Source organism: Tenrec ecaudatus, chromosome 8 (genome assembly GCF_050624435.1).
Source record: "Tenrec ecaudatus isolate mTenEca1 chromosome 8, mTenEca1.hap1, whole genome shotgun sequence".
In the NCBI taxonomy this organism is placed as follows: domain Eukaryota; kingdom Metazoa; phylum Chordata; class Mammalia; order Afrosoricida; family Tenrecidae; genus Tenrec; species Tenrec ecaudatus.
The window spans coordinates 83106175-83129769 of record NC_134537.1 but is presented as its reverse complement, the minus strand read 5'-3'; the positions used below and the strand labels follow the sequence as shown (position 1 = coordinate 83129769).

General features: G+C 47.7%; 1 protein-coding gene across 1 annotated transcript in view; it reads right to left on the bottom strand.

Annotated features, from left to right (window-relative positions):
* Positions 1 to 1856: 1856 nt before the first annotated feature.
* NUGGC (nuclear GTPase, germinal center associated) overlaps positions 1857 to 23595 on the bottom strand; it is a 58796-nt gene continuing 37057 nt past the window's right edge. Inside the window, exons 13-18 of the mRNA XM_075557203.1 lie at positions 16246 to 16403; positions 14194 to 14332; positions 13847 to 13955; positions 12924 to 13060; positions 6953 to 7043; positions 1857 to 2023 (exon numbers count right to left, since the gene is read on the bottom strand). Coding sequence (XP_075413318.1) covers positions 1857 to 2023; positions 6953 to 7043; positions 12924 to 13060; positions 13847 to 13955; positions 14194 to 14332; positions 16246 to 16403 — 801 coding nt within the window. The remainder of the gene's footprint in view (positions 2024 to 6952; positions 7044 to 12923; positions 13061 to 13846; positions 13956 to 14193; positions 14333 to 16245; positions 16404 to 23595) is intronic.

The following is a 23595-nucleotide window of genomic DNA, read 5'->3' as shown; positions in this document are numbered from 1 at the left end:
TCAAAGGCAAGTAAACTTTCACCTTATTATGAATCAAGGCAGGGGCAGCAAACTATCCTGGTAAGTCTTACATGCTTCATCTATGTACATGTGCAGTTTAAAAGTCCAGTTTCATGTAATAATGCTCTTAAATGAAGTAGTATGTTATTCATTCTATTCATTATTGAGCCACCAGAGATCATTTTATTCTTCTGTATGACAAAAATGGGCACCATACTTCTGCTGCCTCATGGGAAAAGCACATGTGTAACTGTTTAGTTGCAAGTTGAATTTGACACTTCTTTCCTGGGACATCATTTTCACTTGAAATAATGACTAACAGACAAACTATGATTAATCAGACGTGGCCGTATGGTGGACATGTTGTTAAAAATGAAGTGAACCTGTCACTTTGAAGGAAACAACTCACAGTAGTTACTGAGAATGATGAATCTTTCTGCAAAAACTGAAATTTTGTGAACTTACTTGGACATTCTTCACAATGAGCTTGACAGTTGCCTGATACTTCCAGACATTTCTGATAAAACTGGTGGTGATATTAACAAAGGACGGTTCCTTGATATTGAAAAATGAACTGTGTCAATGTTTGGAAGAACTGTTTAAGCCAATGAACAAATATTTTCCAACTGACCAATGCTTGATGCCACAAAACCATGCATCTATAAAGGACTCTTTCAGAATATAAAATAAATAGATCTTAATATAGCAAAGTTTGAAAACATTTCATAGACATAATTCCAGATTCAAAAGTGCAACAAGCATTGCACCATTGTCAAGTTGGTATTATCAAAGAAGACTATCAAGAAGTTAACTGAAAGGGCCTATTAAAATCCTCCTCTGTAGGCTAACACTGGTGGTCTGTGGGATAATGCTGGGCTACTAACCATTAGGTCGTAGGTGCAAACTCACCAACTTGGGAGATGGATGAGGCTGTCTGCTCCTGGAAAGATTGACAGGCTCACAGACCCTTGTAGGGTTGCTATGAGTCAAGATTGACTTGATGGCCGTGGATTTGTGTGTGTGTGTACTTTATTTCCTTATATACATCAACCAAAAAGGCATAGTACAATAGATTGAATGCAGAAGCAGATAGGAGAATCTCGTTGTCTTCTATTAAGCCAGGGTATACAAATATTTGCAAGACTACAAAAACAATGTGGCTGTTCACTCTAAATAAATATATATAAATATACATTTTTCTTATGTTAGCATGCCATGGGCTTATTATTGCTGCTTATAAAGGAGTAGCAAGTAATCACTTTCAATTTTTCTCAGTTCTCATTTTCATGGCTTAAAAAAAAATCACCCTCACCGAGTCAATTCCAACTCGTGTCGACCCAAACGGACAGGGTAGACCTGCCCCGATGGGTTTCCGAGACTGTAACTGTTCACGGGGATAGAAAGCCTCATCTTTCAAGCTGGGGGTCTGAACTGCAGACCTCGCGGGGAGCAGCGTAACCACTACATCACTAGGGCGCAATCATTTTGAAGCGTGCAGGGTGCCGGGACCCAATGTTGGCGAGCTGCTCGCCTGCGGGAAGTCATCTGGGAAGCGGTAAAGCCCGATCTGCTTGCTGTCCTGCTCCTCAAGCCCCTCCTGTTTGTGCCACACAATGAGGCCTCTGCCCAACCGTCCCGTCAGTATGAAAGCGGGCAATAGAACGGTGGCCCCAAACATCAGCAGCCCACGATGGATCCAAGATGACTCTGTACGCTGGAATGAAAATGGACATCCGTGCCTCCGAGGCGGCAGCATATTCAGTCATGTGCTGTAGAGAACCAACAGTGGGAAACGCCATTTACTGGATTCACAAATCCTCCGATGCTTGGGCTCTGGGCTTCTTTTTCACAGCCGGTCACGGGGTTGAGGCCCGTGGATGAAAGTGGGGTTTGGCGGGGCTGCCCTTGCCGGGCGACATTTTCAGGAGGAACATCTGCATGCCCCGCCTCAGCACTGCGTTCTCGGCAACCTCCCTCAGGCTGCGGTGCAGCTTCTCCATCTCCTTGTACTCATTCTTGACGTCTGCAGAAAAGCCCCAGGGTTAGTGTCCCAGAGAAAACAAATCCTCCGTGAACGCTATGACGTGGGCCTCGTCCTAGACCGCGAGGCCCGATACTGAGAGAGCGCCTACGACTGCCCTTTTGGTTGATAGATAATTTGACTCAAAGTTGGTATTTTTGCCCTTGCCGTCTCGGCACGGCCTCTTGCCAAAGAAACATATGTCACTACAAAACCCAACCCCTGGGAAACCACTGTGGGCCTTGGCTCAGGTCTCGGAAGAACTCAGTGGGGGCAATCTGGAGCAGACCACACATCAGTACCCACCCCTCCCGCGAGAGTCCTCTCCAGGCATGGCTCCTGCATCGAGGCCCTCCCCTTCCAGAGGTCCCTGTACATGGGCCTGCTCAGTTTGGGCCGCTGGTGTGCATCCCTTGGCCTGTGGTCTGATCTGACCTCTTGGCAGAAGCACGCAGAGTGGTCTGGGGTTGTTCTGCCTGTTTGACCCAAGTGGTGTCCCTGAGGCCTTTCAGACTTCCTCGGTCCTATATCCACGGCTGTGACTCAGACTGGGACAGAGAGGAGGCACCCAGAGGGGCCATTCCCCCCTGACAATTCAGAATGGACTCCAGAGCAGTGGGCTTGGTTTGGGGTGCATGGTTTGGTGTGGTTTGGGGGCGAGGGGGTGGGGGTGACTGGGACTGGCTGCCCGGCACTGGCATGCATCGTCAGATGAGTTAGACCTCAGTCTCCCAGTCTTGCTCCCAGGTCTGGAGGCCGCTCTCTTCCCCACCTCTTAAATCCTGCCTGTCCCTTTAAGGCTAGGGCCCCGCTTACAGGGTGCTTCAGCCACTGAGGTTTTTGCTTAGAAGTCCCATTCTCAGTGAGACCCACCCCGAGCACCCCGTCCTCTACACTCTCCCCTTTCTCACTTTATTTTTCTCCACTTTGTTGAGCACCATTTGACTTACCTGCCTCCTCTCTCTCACACCCCCAGGTGGACTGTAAGCTCTATGAAGGCAGGACTTCTCATCTGTACTGATCGCTGCTCAGTGATCAGTATCCTCCCCGATCACTATCCTGAGGACCTAGGACACTGCCTGGCACCTACGCATGATGACCGTTACAGGGGGGACGAATGCATACCATCCAGTATTGCTGTTTACATTTTTCCACAAAACCAGGTGGAAAGCCCTTGAGAGCACTTTTTAGACCCCTTTGTATGAAGCCCTGGTGGTGCTGTTGGGTAAGTGTTGGGTTGCTAACTACATGTTCAGTGGTTCAAGCCCACCAGCCCTCTTTGGGAGAAAGATGAGGCGCTTTGCTCCTATAAAGATTTACAGCCTCATACCTGGTCCCTTTGGCACCTCGTGATCGCAATAAGGCATCATGCAAAAAAAAAAAAAAGAATATATATATATATATATATATATATATATATATATATATATATATACATACACCACAGTGAATGAAGGGGGAAGTGCAGAGTGCAGTGTGGAGACCCGAGGCCCAAATGTCGACCACTGGAGATCCCCTCATAGAGGGGTTTAGGAGAGGAGATGGGTCAGTCAGGGTGCGAGGTAGTACCGATGAAGAACACAGCTTTCCCCCAGATCCTGATGCTTCCTCCCCCCAACTACCATGATCCGAATTCTACCTTGCAGGCCCGGATAGGGCAGAGGGTGTACACTGGTGCATATGGGAGCTGGAGGCACAGGGAATCCAGGGTGGATGATACCTTAAGGACCAGGGGTGTGAGGGGTGATGCTGGGAGAGTGGAGGGTGAGTTGGTTGGAAAGGGGGAACTGATTACAAGGATCCACATGTGACCTCCTCCCTGGGAGATGGATGGCAGAGAAGCGGGGGGTGGGGGGGTGGGGAGGGGGTTGGGAGACTCTGGATAGGGCAAGATATGACAAAATAACAATCTGCGGATTATCAAGGGCTCATGAGGGAGGGGGGAGTGGGGAGGGAGGGGGAAAAAAAGAGGACCTGATGCAGAGGGCTTAAGTGGAGAGCAAATGCTTTGAGAGTGATTAGGGCAAAGAATGTATGGATGTGTTTTATACAATTGATGCAAGTATATGTATGGATTGTGATAAGAGTTGTATGAGCCCCTAATAAAATGTTTAATTTTTTTAAAAAAAGATTTACAGCCTCAGAAGCTCTATATAGGGTCACTATGCGTCAGAACCGACTCACGCCACCTGTTTGGGGGATTTTTTCTTTGTTTGTTTGTACACTAGGCACCTGGCCCTGTGCCCCCTTCATGGAATATGTGTTATTCATGGAGAAGAACAGAAAATAGATTTAAATGACAACAGGAGCCATTAACATCCAGCTTGGAGGAGCACTTTCTGCCTGTGAGACCTGGACAGTCGGACACTCGTTAATTGAATAACTACAATCCTAAGACTGAGGTTCCTGTGCAAAGCTGAAAAGGGTCATGAGACAGTCCAATAAAGGATGGTGGGAGAGGGGTATTGCCTTCCTCCGAGAGCATCAAGAGCAGAGTTGACGCCTATCCAGCCATCCCGAGGTGGGAATCATGATCATTTCTGGAGAGGACGGATGGTTAGTAGCAACAACGGTGGCTTTGCCGTGAAACCCGGCCCTGATGTCTTTCACCCCGGCCTGCTCAGCACCGGCGTCAGGCCTTTTTCCCCGAGCGAGTTGCTGTGATGGATAGCTGAAAATGGAAAAAGCACAAACATCCGGGAGTGCGAAGTAGGACTGGAACCCTGCCCTGTCCTCCCAGTCCCTGTAGACGCAGCTAGTGCTTCTGTTGGGGGGCATCCTGCAGAGATGTTTAATGCAGGAACAGACAGACATACACTCGTCCCTTCCCCCACCGCGCAGAGGGCAATCTATCTTTCAGTTTGTAACGTACTACAGAGATTGTATCGCCGCACGTGCGCATAAAACTGGTGACCTGATGGATTCTGACTGTGTGCCCCACGTGGGTCAGAGCAGAGCTGTGGGTTTTAGTGCCAGACTTTGTGGAAGGAGGTCACGGGTCTTTTTTCTGACGCTTTGCTGGGCGTATGTGAACGGGCAGCCTTTCGTTTCCCACTTGCACCACGCAGGGGCTCCATGGCAAGCTGCCTTCGTCGTTCTCGCGGCTGCACTGTCCTCCCGTGGGCATAGCTGATGAGTGAACCCCGCTGTTGTTGAGTGTGTTTTTGCTGTGCTGTGCAGTGGGGACTCTGGACCGCATCTGTCAGAGTGGAGCTGCTCCCTACGGGTGTCGGGTTGTCATCTTTGGGGGAGCAGATTGCCTGGCCCGTTCCTTTCACGGTGTGCTTGCTGGATGGGATCAGCTGCCAGCCTTTCGGTTATCAGCCCGTAGTAAGCCACTGACACCCCCAGGAACCTTGGATATGCCCAATTTCACGGAGCCAGTACTCTGTCATAGAGAATTGCTTTGCTGTCATTTTAAGATTATAAGCAAAAATGCCCTGAATAACCTTATACTCAAACAAACAAAAGACCTCATGGCCATTGAGTCAATTCCAACTCATAGCAACCCTACAAGACAAGGTAGAACTGGCCCTGCGGATTCCAAGACTGCAACTCCTTATGGGAGCAGAAAGCCTCGTCTTTCTCCCATCCATATCCCATTAAATCTCTGGCACTGTGATTGCTGGGCCAAAGGGTACGTGCATCTAACTCTGCTGGAATTTCCAAATGCTTCCAGAACCACTTTTCACACTCACCAGTCATGCATGCACGCCCTGGCCCCACATCTAAGGAACAATAAGCTCTCTGAGACAGCGGACTCTGCTGGGCTGGGCCGGGCCGGGCTGGACCAGATGGGCCAGCCTGTGTTTCTGCAGGGGTAAACCCAGAGGAATGACCCACGCAGCAGCCTGGTGGCCCTGCACGTGACAGGAAAAGGAGGTGGTGGCCTACATTAGGCTCCACGCAGCTGGTGTTACAGTCTCAGTCTTCTAGGAAATTAAAGACAACCTTGTCACCAGAAAAACGAAACTTTTCATGACCAAGTATCAACTTAAAGTGGGGGTAGGAAATGTCGGCTGTATACCTCAACCTCCCTGTCATCGAGTCAGTACGGAGCCCGAGCCACCCTGCAGGTCAGAATAGCACTGCACCTTTGAGTTTCTAAGACTGTAACTCTTCCCGGGGTAGACAGTGCTGACCTTGTCGTTAACCTTGTGGTTAGCAGCCCATCTTGTACCCCTACACCACCAGGGCTCCGCAGGCCACACAAGGCCTAAGAAACCATCAGTGCCCACTACCATCGCTCACACACCTCACCAAAGAGAAGCACTTCTGGCCATCACATGTGGGAGGAGCTCATGACATGTTTCACCAACTATAGCAGGCTAATTTCTAGGTGGGTGATGTTATCTGTCCCCATCAGTGATATTAGAAATATCCAATGGCCTTGCGCTCCCCACTCCTGACAGAGAGAAAAGACTTTATAGAGACAGGAGGACAGAGTGGTGGGAAGAGAATGGATTTGAAGCTGCCAGTTTCCAGTGAAGAGACTAAGGAGCCCTGGTGGTACAATGGTTAAGCACTCGGCTACTAATTGAAAGGATGGCAGTTCGGACCCACCGAGTGACTCAGAGGGAAAAGATGTGGTGACCTGCGCCCCCAAGTACTACAATCTAGGAAGCCCTGAGGGGACATTTCTTAACTGTCCGCAGGATCCCCATGCATCAAAGTCGACGCAATGACACCTCACAAGAAGAGGACGTTATAAGGCACATAACTGAATTTGAGTCTCGGTGCATCTGCACGGGTAGCAGTAACAGCGCCCCTGAGGACTAGGGTGAGAATCCAGAGAGATGGTGCATACCAAGAACCCGGTACAACGTACATCTCGGTCCGGTGCTCAGCACACGGTGGTGCAGTCGTCCTTTTCATCATCGACCTGTTATCGGCTCTAGACTCCCTGCCTAAGTTCATTTTTGATGTGCTTACCTGCAAGCTCCTTGTAGAGGCCACTCCCCTGGGATGAAGCAAGGGTCAGCATGGTGGACACGCTCCCCCTCACCTTCTCTGTGATCCCATTCTAGATGAATGACAAAGGGCATTCATTCAGTTAAGACAGCACAGCCCAGGGAAAGTAAATTGGAGAAAAGGTACCCCCCTCTTTCCCACCAAAAAAAGTCTTGCAGTCAAGGGCACAGGCTCGGGTGGGGGGCCCACATTCATGTCAGATCCAAGGGCGGCGAGTGGGAGTGACTTTCCAGGACATTGAGTGGCCCAAGAGTCGTGAGGACAACGATTCGGTGAGTCTGGCCTCCCTCCTCATCCCTCCTCCTGCCTCTGGAGACTCGTGGTAGTGACCAGCTGAATAAGAAGCTCCTGGGATGGTCAGCAGGGATGGGAGAACCAGGAAAGGGACTAACTAGTCACTAGCCCACCCTGAATGCAGTTATTAGGCAAAGGGGTGCTGAGCTTTGTGCCCTACACCACCCTCGGCATGCCTGTTTCTTCTTTCACCTGCTGGAGAAAGGTCTCCTTGTCAGCCTCATCCCTTTTAGCAACGAAAACCTCTCTCCGCTTCTAAACATCTCTCACCTCCTTCAAAAAACAACAAAATACAAAGCATGCCTCCTTCCTGTAGCCAGGCAAAGCCTGGTGACACAGCGGCTTAAGTACTGGGATGCTAACCACAAGATCAGAGACCCGAGGAGCGGTTTGTTGTACTCGGCCCAACAGTGTGGGTAGGAGTCAGAATCGACGAGCGGGCAGGGGGTGCTCCGGGCGTCCTATCCATCCTTTCTGCCCCGCATACATTACCCAGACCCTGTGCTCTAGCCGCAGCTCACGCTGTGAGCCCCGAGCTACTGATTGCCTTTCTCTGGGTTTTAGCTTCCTGGTGGCTCAGATCAGGGACTGGGACCGAGAATTCCATGTGGTCTGTGCAGTTTGAATTTCCTACGTTTCTAGAACTGAAGTCGAATTATACAAAGTCAGTGTACTGGTCTTTTTTGGGTGGCATTGTTTCCTCGTTCGTTTTCTTTTCCTTTTTTTTTTGCATGAACTTGTTGAAGCTCCCTTTTACTATGATGCCATTGGCTGCTATAGATCCAGTGTATTTTCCACGTGTATTGATAGATAGTAATAACATGTCAAATGACTGAAATTGAACTGCTACAGAGATAGGAACATGTCAGGGATGGTGGGGAAAGATGGCCAGCTAAGACCGGGCTGAGGAAAACTAATTTGGTCAAGTAAAAGGCTTACACAATCAATAAGGGGCTAAGAGTGAATTTACATTAAGACAAAAAGTTTGTTACTTAGGGTGATATGTGGTAAACCAAGAAACCCAGAGTAGAAGTAAGATGGACCTAGGGAACCTACAGGGGCCTTTTGGAGTGAGGACATGATCTTTTGATTTATTTATGTGTGTGTGTGTTTGTTTACTTATTTACTTTCTTAATCATTATTTAGACTTTTAGATAAATTCATTTGAGAAATAATAGGGTTGCTGTAGGTAACAAGAAACAGAAAGTCAGGTGAATTCTATAGAAAAGCAAAAGTTCGGATGAGGTTGAGAGGGAGAAACAAGCAGACTGAAAGATCAATGAGCTTCATTTCACTCTTCTGGAGCCCTGGGCATAGAGGTTACACACTGGGCTTCTAACTACAAGGTCAGCAGTTGGAAACCACCAGCCACTCAGTGGGAGAAAGATGAGGCTGTCCACTCCCCACAGAGTTACAGCCTCGGAAAGTCACAGGAGCAGTTCTACCCAGCCCTGCAGGTGACTATGGGTTGCAATCTACACAGTGGCGGTGAATTTGGTGTTTTGGTTTGGTTTGGGGATGATGGATGAGGGAGAGGAAAAGGTCACCCCTCTTTTCTTCGTCCCCCCAAAAAAAACATTTTATTGGAAGCTAATACAGATATCATATAGTTCCAGAGTTCAACCTTTCTTATGCAAAACAGCAATAATGTCTTAGGGAACTCTCTTCTGAAGCTAAAAACAAGCAGAAACCCTAAATCTATACTGGCTACTCACAGCTGACTAACCTATAGCAGTTTGTTGGAATTTATTTATTGGCATTTTATGTATTTACAAGTTATTTTCCTCATTTAAAAAAATCTTAAGTTTATGCTGTGGTTGGAAATTCTGCAGCTAGTGTCCTGAAAACAACAACCAACAAACACACGAATCTGTTGCTGTGACCTTTGATGTGACTTACATTGACTCTACAGGAGTAGGGCAGAGTAGAACAGAGCTTAACCAGTGGGCCACCAGGACTCCTGGTAGGCAGATTTTTTTAAAATAAAAAGAAAACTCACTACCATCAAGTGCATTCTGCCTCATAACCACCCTACAGGACAGGGCAGAATTACCCCTGTGAGTTTCTGAGACTGTCACTCTTTCTGGGAGTGAAAAGCCTCGTCTTTCTTCCTAGGAGTGGCTGGCGGTTTCAAATTGCTGACCTTTCAGTGAGCATCCAACATGTAACCACTCTCCACTCGGTAACTAGCTATGCAACTTGATGGCGCACCTCTCTGTTCCTTAGTTTTGTTCATCTGAAAAATGAGATCACTCATAGCCCCCTTCTCACTCACAGAGCTACTGGAGGGTAAGAGGTAATTCATGTAAGGAATTTAGGACCCAATGGATATGTGAATACAAGGCTTTCCTGTGTGGGCATATTTATGCCACTAAAGGGGAGACTGAGTGGCCTGCTTCACTGCAACAACATGCACCACGTGTTAGTCAGGTTACCGCACTGTGGCGGCATGTGTGTTGCTGTGACGGGGAAAGACTGTCACCAGTGTTGTCAATACCGGCAGGGTCACCCGAGGTGAACGGCTTTCAGCGGAGCTTTTGGATCGAAAACAGACTACAAAACAGAAACAGTCTCCACTTCTGAGGGATTAGCCACTGGAAGGCTCGCGGAGAGCAGTGAAATATTGTCGGATATAGTGCCAGAAGATGAAGGCTGGCAGGCACTCACAGTCGGGCGGAAGAGGTTTGTGAGTCCTTCATTTGCTGATGAGGCGTGACTCAAAATGAGGAGAAACATTATCAGAATGTGGAATGTGGACTTATGAAATCTAGGAAAATTGGAAGCCATCAGCAATGACATGAACACACACGCATTAGTAAAAACATTGATATCCTAGACCTTAGTGATCTGAAATGGATTGCTATTGGTCATTCTGAAGGAGAAAACATAGGGTTTGCTAGGCTGAGCATGGTGAATGCAAGAGAAATGGCGTTGCGTTCATTAAGAAGAACGCCTCCCGATCTGTCTTGATCATTGCTGCCTGACAGGGTAATGTCTGTTCACCTACAAGGAAGTTCAGTTAGTACAACTCCTACTCAAATTTAGTCAACAACACCTAGGGCTAGTGATTTTAAAAGCTGAAGAATTCTACCAACTTCTTCAGCCTAAAATTGATCAAACATTTAATCAAGATGCATCAATCAATACTGATGATTGGAATTCTAAAGTTAGAAATAAAGAGGAAGTGACAGTATTTGAGGGGGAAAAGGGGGGTTGGTAATAGAAACAAAACTAGAGCTCACATGATAGAATTTTGCAAGACCCCCAACTTCAGTATTCCACACACTTTTTTTCAGCATGAATATTACACAAACAAAAATCAAACTGACTCCATCCCCGGGAAGAGATGAAGGGGAAACCGATATTTGCAGCAGAAATTAGTCCAGGGGCCAACTGTGGAACAGACCATCAATTGTTCATATGCAAGTTCAGGTTGAAAATTAAAGCAAGTCCGTGAAAGTCAAAATATGACCTTGGGTATATATCACAAAAATTTCAAAAACATCTCAAGAACACATTTTGACACATTGAACATTAATGGTAGAAGACGTGATGAGCTGTGGGATAACATCAAGAACATCATACATGAAGAAAGCAAAATGTCATTAAAATGACCGGAAAAAAAGAAAAGGCAAAAGCTGAAGTTGGAAGAGAGGCTGGCATTTGCTCTTGACTGTACAGTAGCTAAAACAAGTGGAAGAAATGATGATGTAAAAGAGCTGAAGAGAATATTCAAGGGGCAGTTTGAGAAGACACAATAAAATATTACAGTGAAATGTACAAAGACCTGGAGTTAGGAGAACTGAAGAAACTAGTCAAGACTTGATTTTTAATATTAAGGGATTCTATGAGAAAAATATTGAATAATGCAGGAAACATCAAATGAAATACATAGAGTCACTGTACCAAAAACACCTGGCCAGTGTTCAATCGTTGCAAGCATAGGATCAATCAAGCCCCAGTGGTACTAAAGGAAGAAGTCTAAGCTGCCCTGAAGACGGTAGCCCCAAAGCAAGACTCCAGGAATGCACAGGATACCAACTGAAAGGTTTCAGCAGGCGGGTGAAGTACTGGAAGCATTCACTAGTATGCCAGGAAATGTGGAAGAGATTCGTTTTGGTGCCCATTCCAAAGTAAGGTAACCAACAGAATGTGGAAAATATCAAATACTGTCATTACTATCACATGCAAGTAAAATCTTGCTGGATAATTCGACAGTGATCGCAGCAGTGCATGGAGAGTTTGCTACCGGAGATTCAAGCTGGATTCAGAAGAGGGCATGGTGCATGGAGATCATTGCTGACATCAAATGGATCTTGACTGACAGCAGAGAATACCAGAAAGATGGCTGCCTTTTATTGACTATGCAAAGTCATTGGGTCATGCGATGATAACCAACTATGGATCACATTGAGAAGAATGGGGATTCTAGAACACTTCATTATGCACCCAGGGACCTGCACATGGACTAAGAAGCAGTCACTGGAACAAAATGGAGTCCTGAGAACTTTAAAATCAGGAAAGTTATATGTCAGAGTTGTATCCTCTCATGATAATTATTGAATCTGCATGTTGAGCAAATCATCTGAGAAACTGGACTATATAATAAAGAATGTGGTACTGGGATTGAAGGAAGACTTAGAAACAACATACGACATGCAGATGACACATCCTTGTCTGCTGACACCTAGGAGGACTTGAAAGACTTGCTGATGAAGATCAAGGACAGCAGTTACCAGTACGGATCACAGCTCAATGTAAAGAACACCCAAATCCTCACCATGGACCAATAGGCATTCCATTCATCAGGATAAGTAGAGAACAGATTGAAGTTGTCAAGGATTTCATTTTACTGGGATCCACAATGTTGATGGAAGCAGCCATTAGGAAACGAAACAGAATATTGCTATTTTGGTAAATACTGCACAAGACAACTTGAACGTGTTGAAGAGCAAGAATGTGCCTGACCCGAGCCATGGTAGCTTCAATCATTTCATAGGCATGTGAAAGTTGGGCGATGAATGAGGAACACCAAAGAAGAACTGATGCATCTGAAATGTGATGCTGGCGAAGAACCCTGACTCTATGGTGGATTTCCAGAACAAAAAAAATCCATCTTGAAAGAAGTCCCACCAGATGCGCCTTAGAAACGAGGAGAGTGAGGCTTCGTCTCAGATACTTGGGAACCTCTAGCAGGAGCAACCTTTCCTGGTCTCTTGGTGAAGGGAAACTCAGGAAGACCCTCAATTGGAGGAATTGAAGCAGCAGCTACAATGGCCTGAAGCATAACAATCACTGTGAGGGTGGTGTGGGCTGGAGTATTTCGTTCTGTTGTACATTTAGTCACTCTGAGTCAGAACCTGCTTGACAGCAGCTAACACCACCACCAAAGAATAAAGGTGTTGGTGAGATGTGGACGGGTTGCCTATCTGAAGTCACAGCCCCAGAAGATAGCCTGGCACCAGCACGCATGGCGGTGCCAGGGTAGCCGGCCTCTTCTGGATTCAGGCCTACTTTGCAGACATCATCCATTTCTATCAGGGCCCAAATGAGCATCATTTCTTCTACCTTCGATGGCGCTTCCTTTGCTTCCTGGACACTCCCCAGGAGTGGCGTTCAGACTGCGGCCGAAACGTACCTTCAGTTGCCGAAATTGGTGCTGCATCCTTTCTTGAGCCCTTTCAAACATGCCCTCGGCCACCTGCCGGTCCACGCCCCTTCGGATGACATCTTTCATTCTCTCGCAGGCTTTCTTGCCGGTGATCTGAGCTGCCTCTGTTCAATTCATAACCACAGTCACACTGCAGCAAGGACTGCTTACATTAGAGGGGAGTGTGTGTGTGTGTGTGTGTGTGTGTGTGTGTGTGTGTGTGTGTGCATCCATCTATCCATATACACATCCATAGCAACGACCATTCATAAACCTAATGAATGAATTGAACCGGAGCTTACAAACTCCCCGCCTCTCAGAACGGCCTGCCATAGGAGAAGAAGCTGGGAAAGAAGCTGACAAATAGCTGGAGGAGGGTAAAAGAATGAAAGTTGGATTTTGTCGTTTAATGAGCTTAGATGCAGCATGGAGAGGAGAAGGTGTCTAGATCTAGATCCGGGGAGACAGAAAGAACCAGAAAAAGAGATAACAAGAGTTATCTTGAAGCACTTCTGCCGACACTGAGGCTGGCGAGACCTTGTCTCCCATACTCTGGGCATGTTGTCAGGAGAGACCAGTCCCTGGAGGAAGGGCATCATGCTGGGTGAGGTAACAGGGCGGCGAGAAAGCGAACAGCCCTCCACTCTGAACACGGTGGCTGCAACAATGGGCTCGGGCTAAGAGCAGGGGTGAGGCTGGCGCAGGACCGGGCCGCAGGCAGTGCTTCCTTCTGTTGTCCACCGGGCCTCGCTGAGTCAGAACCGACTCACACCGTTTTGTAGAAGCAGCGTGTTACAGGGACCCCGGGATGCGGGAGGACAGCTGCTCTGCGGGAAAGCTGCAGGAAAGGGTGCTAAAGAAGGTGACTGAAAGAGCCCGAGAAGGGAGACAGTTTCCCAGGAGGCGCACACCTTCGTAACAGGCCTTCAGGTCGTTCTGGACAGAGGTGCTGAGCGACTCATAGATTCTTCTCTTCTTCCTGAGCACGTGTCCCTCCAGGCCTCCCAGGATGGCGCTGATCTGAGAACGCACGGGAACACAACCACAACAAGTCGACTGGATAGCCTCAGCACTGACCGCCCCTCAGGCCTCCTCCTCGCTCCTCCCCCGCTCTCTCGACCTAGCAGCTCGTCCCATGAGCAGCTCCAGATCCCGGACCCTCCAGGGAAACAGGCAAGACGAGACGAACTCCAAAATCCTCCTGGGAAGAAAGCTCCCACGCAAAGGTGCAGCCCTCTTCCACGGAGAAGGAACGTACCTCCTGGATCAGGAAGCTCGTTCTGCAGCTATCATATTTCCAGCCATTTCGAATCCCAATCTCTGTCATTCTCTCTTGCAGAGAGTGCTTGAAGGCGTCTATGTGAGCCATCAGAGCTGAATCGCTGGCCCTCCCGGCCCTACGGAAGAAGTTAAAGTAAGGTGTTAAGAGAGAACAATGCTGCTGCGGGTCAAAGCAAGCATGAAACTAGGTGGCATTCTGTAAAACTATAAACACTAGTTCATGAAGCACTTCTCCCCACACTAAGGATGGCGAGACTTTGTCCCACATACTCTGGCCGTATTGGCAGGAGAGACCAGACCCTGGAGAAAGGACATCATGTTTGGTGAAGTGACAGGGCAGCAAAAGTGCTTCTCCATTTTTAATCAAGAAATAGGGGGATGTGACCTAACAATGATCAAATCCTGTAATACGTGGACACTGGAGCCCTGGTGGCGTAATGGTTACACTGTGATCCACGAGGTCAGCAGTTCAAAACCACCAGCCACTCAGTGGGAGAAAGACAGGCTTTCTACTCTTGCCAACAGCTGCCATTTCAGAAACCCACAGTCACAGTTCTACCCTGGCCTGTGGCATCGCTGTAAGTCAGCATTGACTCAATGGCCAAAAGATTGAGTGACTATGCTAGACCCCTGACGTAAAAGTCTATGAAGTCAGTGTGATGACCCTATTTTACAGAGGAGAAAACTGAGGTTCAGTCAGATCGCAGATGTGCCCAAAGTCACACAGCTAGGACAGAGGCAGGCTCTGAACTCTGATCAGCTAACCTCAAAACTCACAGGCTTTTCACTGTCTACTCCAGGTGTTCACATAGAAGGGATGGGACTTGGAACGATACTTGGAAAGCAAGACGTACAGCCATGAAAGGGAAGAGTTATTCCCCGTGGAGACAACATCATGAAAGAAGTTTCAGAATCTCCCAGGAGGAAGAAGGAAGAGTTGTAGAGGACAGGCAACAGGCTTTAAACCTCAGATGTCTACTTACATTCTAGATGGCAATAGAAAAGTTGTGCAATTCCCCAGAACCTGAGTTTTTTATTATGCAAAATAACAAAGCAACAGAGGCCACGGTATAGGGTTATTGGGAGGATTGGGTAAAATAATGCATGCAGAGTGTCTGGTGCAGTGCCCGGCACACCACAGTGTCTCGGCGACACAGCCGGCTGACTAAAGCCGAGGGCTTGTCCTGGGCAACTGTGACAGATAGGAAAAGGTGGGATGGAAGCGGGTAGAATGTCTTGCATTCTGTCCGAAGGGATTTTGCTTTTATCCTCTGTACTAATAAACCGGGGAGGGAGGGGGGAAGGTGAGCTGGTATGATCGGAAAGGTGTTTCATAAAGCTGAAAATAGGATGAGACAGGGGCACGGGGCAGCAAGCAAGACAGAGCAAACGTTGAAACATTACTTCAAAGCAGCAGATGGCCAGTCACGTGAAATGCCAGCGGTGAGGGGGAAGGGGACCTGGGGGTGGGCTGCTGCATTGGAGCATGGGGGGGGGGGTTTCTTTCTGTCTAGAGAGAGAGAAATTGCACGTCAGGGAGGAGGGGGCTCCAAGGAGGACTGTCTACCCCACCCCACACATGACCCATGCCATCTTGGTGAGCATGCAGGGGGTCAAAGACATGCCCAAAGGCCTCATGGAGTCACTTGGCCTTTTCCAGGCAGGGAACGTTGTGCAAGCCATATGTTTGCTTAACTCCACTCGCTCCAACCAAAATACTCTGTCCCGGGCTCAAATCCATAAGAAAATGTATCCCTTGCTGCATGTAGGAGATATTTGAAAAATAATAGGAAGCATAATATTAGTCTGAAAGCAACCTCTCGGTCTGTACTCTAGGTCAGCCTGGGAAAATTGTAAGTAAACCAAACCCAGAAAGCTTTCGTGTTTTGCCAAAGATCAAGCTTTCCTCCTCCCTGTGTAAGCTACTCTTTCCACTTCGAGATCCAAAGTGCAAATGCTTTAAGATGAGACTCTGGCCCAACCTTCTCCAATGTTTGTTCAGAAAGGAGCAAGACAAAAGATCCTGTACCTAAAGATGCTTCCAAACACGGGGTCAATCTGGTCGTACATTGGCTGGGTGATGGCTTCGTTTAGATCTATTCTGGCGAGCGTCCTGGAGGCATAGATGCCGTTCTTCAGGCAAACCGCTTTCAGAGTCTGGTGGAAGCCCTGGTTTCCTCTGCTCCTCTAGAAAATCAAACAATACATGAGTGGAAGCAGTGGGCCTGAACTTGAATGCCACAAGATCAGAATCACATTGCGTGTTGGACCACAGGCTGGTACCAAGATTCACAGGAAAGGGACAATATGATATTAAACATATTCTTAAACTGGGCAAGAGAGGACAGCAGTCACTCCCCGAAGCTGGCTAGGTGCCCATGCCCTGGGCTTCCAAAGCCCTTGGGCTCACTTCTCACGCCATTCTGTGTCGGTTGACTCACCAGGCTGCCCCACCCTCCACCCCACCCCGGCCCACTGAGCCCATTGAGCTTGAGGGGCATGTGCCATCCATCTCTACGTCCTCAGCATTTGTCAACGGCCATGAGTGGTGCTCAATGTCTATCCGTTGAATGGATAGATGAAAATGTGCTATGACCCTACCCTGAGTGCAGATCTTGATTTCCCCAGGGTACTCCAGATTTCATACACCTTTTTAAAAATATGGATTCGAGGGAAAAAAGGAAAATGAGCTGATTCCAGGAACCCAAGCAGAAGGCGAATTTTGAGAATGATGAGGGCAACAAATGTATAAGTGTGCTTTACACAATTGATATATGCATGGATTGTGCTAAAAGTTGTATGAGCCCCAATAAAATTATTTTTTAAAACATGGAATGAAATACTATGTAATTTTTATAGCTCGTGTAAGATCCCCCCTCCCCAAGGGCACGAAATTCCTAACTCAGCAGAAAAGCTACAGCATTGAATCACTATTTCCACTCCTAGCCTCCCTGGGAGACCGAGTGGCACTGCCCCCATGGGGTCTTCTGGGTGGTACTCTTTACCCAAGCAGAAGGGCAAGTCTGTTCTTCCATGGGACCACTGAGGGGCCCAAGCTGCCAACGTCTTGATTAGCAGGGAACACTCCTCTAACCACTTCAACCACCAAGACTCTTCTAGAGCGGTGCTTTAAGAACACATTAAACATCCGAGTCGGATATTAATGCTTCGTACGGCAGACGAAAATACATTTTCACCGGTCAAAATTCTAGTACGCAGCGTTGTGCTCATTAATCAGTGCTATAGGGAATAAAGGAGTCCTATGCGCATCTTAGGGCCACCGATTGGATTACATATTGGGCTGTAAACCTCACAGGCAGCAGTTTGGAACCCCCAGCCGCTTCCTGGAGAAAGATGAGACTTTGTACTCCTACAAAGATTTACCATCTGGGAAGCTCCCCGGGGCAGTTCGCCCCTGTCCTCTGGGCTGCGCTGCTCCAGCACTGGCTCCGGGGCAATGAGTTTCGAGTTTGGGGATTCTGTGCTTGGAGGAAACATGTTTTAGCTCAAAGACTGTGTTGTGTCTGTCCTATTTTGCTATTTTCCCTTAATCCTAGAGCATGATCATTTCCCCCACTTTATTTTAAGGCTTTCAAAGATCATTTTTAGCAAACACATCATGTACTTTTATACGGCAGAGGCACGGTAAATTCAGTCAGCCTCTTATTATTCAAAAAGCTAAGACAAAGCACTCACTGATATCAAGTCAGTCCCACTCAGAGTGACCTCATAGGACGGCGTAGAACTGCCCCTGTGAGTTAGCGAGACTATAACTTTTTTTAAAATCATTTTATTGGGAGTTCGTACAGTTCTTATCACAATCCATACATCCATCCATTGTATCAAGCACATCTGTACATATGTTGCCATCATCATTCTCAAAACATTTGCCTTCTACTTGAGCCCTTAATATCTGCTGCTCATTTTTCCCCTCCCTCCCACTCTCCCCTACCTCATGAACCCTTCATAATTCAGAAATTATTATTTTGTCATATATTACACTGTCTGTCGTCTCCCCTGCCCCCCGCCTTCTTCTCTACTGTCCATCCCCCAGGGAGGAGGGTATACGCAGATTCTTGTAATCAGTCCTCCCTTTCTACCCCACATTCTCTCCACCCTCCAGGCATCACCACTCTCACCACTGGTCCTGAAGGAGTCATCTGTCCTGGATTCCCTGTGTTTCCAGTTGCTATCTGTACTTATGTGCATAATCTGATCTAGCCAGATTTGTAAGGTAGAATTGGGATCATGATAGTGGGGGGGGGTGCAGGGAGGAAGCATTTAAGAACTAGAGGAAAGTTATGTTTCATCGTTGCTACCCTGCACCCTGACTGGTTCATCTCCTCCCCCACAACCCTTCAGTAAGGGGTGTCCGGTTGGCTACCAATGGGCTTTGAGTCTCCACTCTGCTCTCACCCACATTTTCAAAAATATGATTTTTTGTTCCTTGATGCTTGATACCTGATCCCTGCAACAGCTTGTGGTCACACAGACTAGTGTGTTTCTTCCATGTGGGCTTTGTTGCTTCTGAGCTAGATGGCAGCTTGTTTATCTTCAGGCCTTTAAGATCCCTGACGCTGTATCTTTTGATAGCCGGTAGACTATAACTCTGCCCGGGAGTAAAAGCTTCATGGTTCTCCCTGTGGCGTGGCTGGTGGTTTAGAACAGCTAATCTTGCAGTCAAGTAATGATATGATAGTAGCACATTCATGGATGTCCAAATCTCTGACAGCAAGGGAAAGTTGTTGCAAGGGAAAGCTGAGCAGGTTTGTAGTCCCAGAGAAAGAAGCCATGAAAGGGCTGATGGGAGAGGGCATGATCATGGGTGAAGTTCTACGGAGGCCTGAAGCTAACTGATCCTGCTCCTTTCACAAGAAAGCATCTCAAAGGAGTGGTCTCTGCTTCATAGCTGCCCCTTCTCAGCAACGAGACCCGGTCACTAACTCCAAATCGAGCGCCTTCTACAATGACACAGAAACGGTCGTCTCCAGGTCACTTAGCTCTCTTCTGCTATGAAGCAGATTTCCCCAAACTAAGGGGCTTAACTGTTTATGACATCACAGTCTCGGCGGGTCAGAAAATCGGGGATGGCTTGGCTGGCCAGTTCGGGCTCCACAGGAGTTTCAGTCATCTGGCCGGGGCAAGAGAATCTACCTCCACATCAGCTCACTGCTTGGCTGGCCAGCTGACCAATTCCTGATCGGAAGCCATCTCCTCTCTACACGGGCTTCTTTTTAAGTGCCAATCGTTCCTGGAGTCGTTGTTGCTTTGTTCTCACACATTGCCGTCTCTGCGCTATTGTCAATTCTGACGGAGAGTGTCTTCATAGTTCCTTTCTTACTCACCTTGTGCTTTCTAATCCACCTGCCACAACCTTTGTTCTGGCCCTAACTCCTATGCATCCTTTTTCCCACTTTAGGAGCTCATTAATCTTCCCAAGACATAGCTCTGATGAAGCCATTCATGGTCCAGACTCTTAGATCAGTTCTAAGTTGCCCATCAAGTTGACCTTTTCCCGTCTGTGGTAGTTAAATAACTTCTGGTCAACTTGAAGATATAAAAGTGTAGGGGTGCAGTCTAGCCTGTCAATCAGGTCACAGCCTGATGGTGCCTCCTTGGGGGCATGGCCTTCTCATATGGAGGGTCCTGGAAACCTCCACCTTCTTTCTCTTCTTTCACCTTCCTGTTGATGAGCCACTTGAAGACTGTGTCAGCCCTGTGCAGACCCAACTCTGCACCCACCAGTCTGACGTCTTCCTGCATGTGACTGCATGAGTCTGAAGAGGGACTTATGGATTAGTATCGAACTTAAGGACTTGATCTGAACTGAGCTGGGATGGTTGCTTGATATGTAATTACTCCTTGATCTAAAGCTCTCTCTGCACATATATGAGTGTCACTAGATTTGTTCTCTAGTCCATCTGTCAACCGCTCCCAGAACTCTCGGGTGTGCCTTAAGCTCCAGTTAAACTATTCCACCTGCTGGCTCCCAAATGTGTTTTGTCCTTTCTCATCTGGAAGACTTCCCTCAGCCATCATTCCTTTGTCTGGAGACATACTACTGCTCCTTCAGGGCCAGGCTTAGTGAGCACCCTCTCCAGAGGGTTTATTTGATTGTCCTATAGGAGGCCTGATGGCATAGTGGCTGAGCAACTAACCGAAAGGTCAACAGTTTGAAACCACCAGCTGCTCTGCGGGAGAACGGTGGGGCTTTCTACTCCAGTAAAAAGTTACAGTCTCGGAAACTCAACAGAAGCAGTTCTACCCTGTCCTATAAGGCCACTACGAGTTGGCATCGATTGAATGGCAGTGAGTTTAGATTGTATGCCTTGTATTGCTTTCCGAACACCCTTCCCCTTTCCTCTGGGAATGAATGGCTCGGCCACACCTTGCCCTTCTGTTTGGAAAAGGCTAACTCTACCTCTGGCCACAAACTGGAGATCTAAAATAGACCTGAACTATTTGAAGAACCAAAAACATTATCTTAGTTTCAGAAATTGAGCCAGAACTAACCTGATCACCCAAATAGAGCCAAAAAAAGAAAAGAAAGAAAAAACCAAAAAAAGATTTGCAGTGTGTTTCTTCAGGTTTATGAGACAATTTCCAGAAATAACCATCCCACTCTTCCTTCTTATCAGTGTTTTCCAGCCAGGAACAAGTTTGTCAGGACTGCAGCTGCGGGTGATTATGAACTACAGGCCTCTAGTGTGCAGAGACCAGAGACACTGATAAACATCCTACGGTGCCCAGGACGGCCCTCACAAGAAGGAACTATCCAATCCGAGACGTCAGCAGTGCTGAGGCTGAGAAGCTGTGCTCTGGACCTCGTGGTGCACAGACGGGGATCCAGACACAGACACAGCTGTTGCAACATCATGGAGGGCAGCTGGCGAGTGGGCCCTGCAGAGAGGCCAGTCAAGAGAGTGCGGTGGATGGCAGAGATTCTGGAGTAAGCTGATCTCCCAGGCCCACTCTTCCTCTACAGCTCAGCCTCTTTGTGGTCTTGTCTAGCTTGTGCTAGAGGCTCTGCGATTTTCAGCCAAAAGATTGCAACCTGGCATGTCGTCTGGACATTGGGAGCAGGGTTTGGCTCTCTGGTGGTCCTGACCGCCTGCTACTGCTCTCTGCCTGCGACTTCTTTTCCCATTAGGGACTGTTTGGGGTCAGCTTTCTAATGCCTCTCAGCCCTAATACGAACAGGCTTGACTTTTATTAAACACTTTCTATGTGCTGAGTGCCTTGGGCCAGCATGGAACTGCATCTCTGCACATATGACTTCAGTGAGCCTTCAGAGCCCCCCTATCACATCAGAATGACTGCCCCAGGCCTGAGGCACAAAGGGGTCACACAGCTGGTTAATGGGGAAAACAAAATTCAAGCCATAGCCCATGTCCTTCAGTAGTGGAACACACTGTCTCTTATCACTTTGTATAACTTATTTCTTATTAGGTAAAGAGTATACAAAGGCACTACTCTTAAAGGAGTTACTGTGGAGCCCGGTAGTGTAATGGGATCCCCCTTAGGGTGCCACTCACAATTCAAACCAACCAGCTGCTCTGAGGGAGAAAGATATGGTTTTCTGTTCCCAGAAAGATTGACAGCCTTGGAAACTCACAGGGGGCAGGTCTGCTCTGTCCTCTAGGTCATCATGAGTCAGGATCCACTGGGTGGCGATGAGATGGGTTTATTGTTGTTAAGTGCCATCGAGTCAGTTCCGACTCACAATGGCCCACGCCACACCGTCCTCACAATCGTTCGTGGGTTTGAGCCCGTTGTTGCAGTCACCGTGTCGATCCACCGTCCTCTTCTTCACCAAGCGCGATGTCCTTCTCCAGGGACTGGTCTCTCCTGACAGCATGTCCAAAAGTATGTGAGACCAAGTCTCGCCGCCCTTGGCTCTAGGGAGCTTCTGGCCGTGCTTCTTCTAAGACAGGTGTGCTTGCTCTGGGACTAACAAACGTTAAATGATACAGCTGCTTGGCAGTTACCACTACCACCCACTTGGCGTCAAGGTCGTTCCAATTCACAGGGGTCCCATGGATGTCGGAGGAGAACTGCTAAAAAGGGTTTCCAGTAGCGAGTTCCTTTCAGAAGGTGATTGAGAGGTCTTTTTTCCAACAGATTGCTGAGTGGACTCAAATCCTCCAACCTTTGTGCTAGCAGCCAAGAAGAACATGAAGGGCTCACGCTCCCCAGGGACTCCAGCTGGCAAAGTACGATTTAGGTGACCTAGTGGGATGGCTCTGAAGCTAGAAGGCCCGGGCTAGGTGCGACTGCATGTGTGGTTATGAGAAGTTATTTAGCCTTTCTGCAGTTAAAAATAATAAGAAACTTGATGATCACTTAGAATTATGAGAATTAAGTGCATTACTTCACGCAAAACATGCTTGGCACTGTATCTGGCAGCAGAGTTAGTGTGTATTAATACCAATGTTTGCTGAAAAAATGAAATCATTTCTACTTACTTGCCTACATGAGCATTTGAACCACCTAGGAAACAATTGATTTTTATGCCTTAATCCCAACCCCAATCCCAATCCCAAGTTAACTTCATGGAATGGCTCTCTATCTCTGAGTCCATGGGTTCAAACACCAGCACTCCCTTGAGTGACTCTCGAATTATTGCAAGTGATTTACTCCTGGCCATTTGTTTTACACTAGAGGCATCTTCTCTTTCACCCCAATCTCAGCACATACCAACTAATGGAAGTATTTGCACCAACTTTTACACAAAAATGATAACATCCAAAAAGGTCTGCTTTGGACCAAAATGTGTCCCCCCAAAATACATGCTGCAAATCCTAACCCCTACACCTGTAGGTGGAAGCCTGGTGGCACAGTCGTTACCGGTCAGGCTGCAGTGCCTAAGTGTGGCAGTTGGAAGCACCAGCCAGGCTTTCTCCTCCTCTAATAGTTCCATTCTTGGGCACTCCCTGGAGCTGGTCTACTCTGTCCGACGCCGTCGCTCTGAGTCGGCATGACCCGATGGCTGAGTTACACCTATGGATGTAATGTTATGTTACCAGCACCCTCTCTGTGTGGGCCTGTTTTAGAAGAACCACTTCTGAGAGATTAGAAGACAGGATTACGCGCAGAGGCAGGGAAGTACATGGAGTGAGACAGGTGCCTCTAAGGAGCACCGAGACCGATGCCAAAGAAGCGGAGACGAGGGATTTCCCCTCCCCTGTCAGGCAGAGAGAACCTTCCCCAAGAGCTGGGACCCATAACTCAGACCTGCAGCCTCCTAAACTGTGAGGAAACAAAGTGCCTGTGGTGTTTCTGTGATGCACCCCAAGAAATTAAGATGTTAGATTAACGAAGGTGTTCGAGAAAGTATCATCGTGTGTATAGAAAAACATCTATAAAAGCTTACGCATGT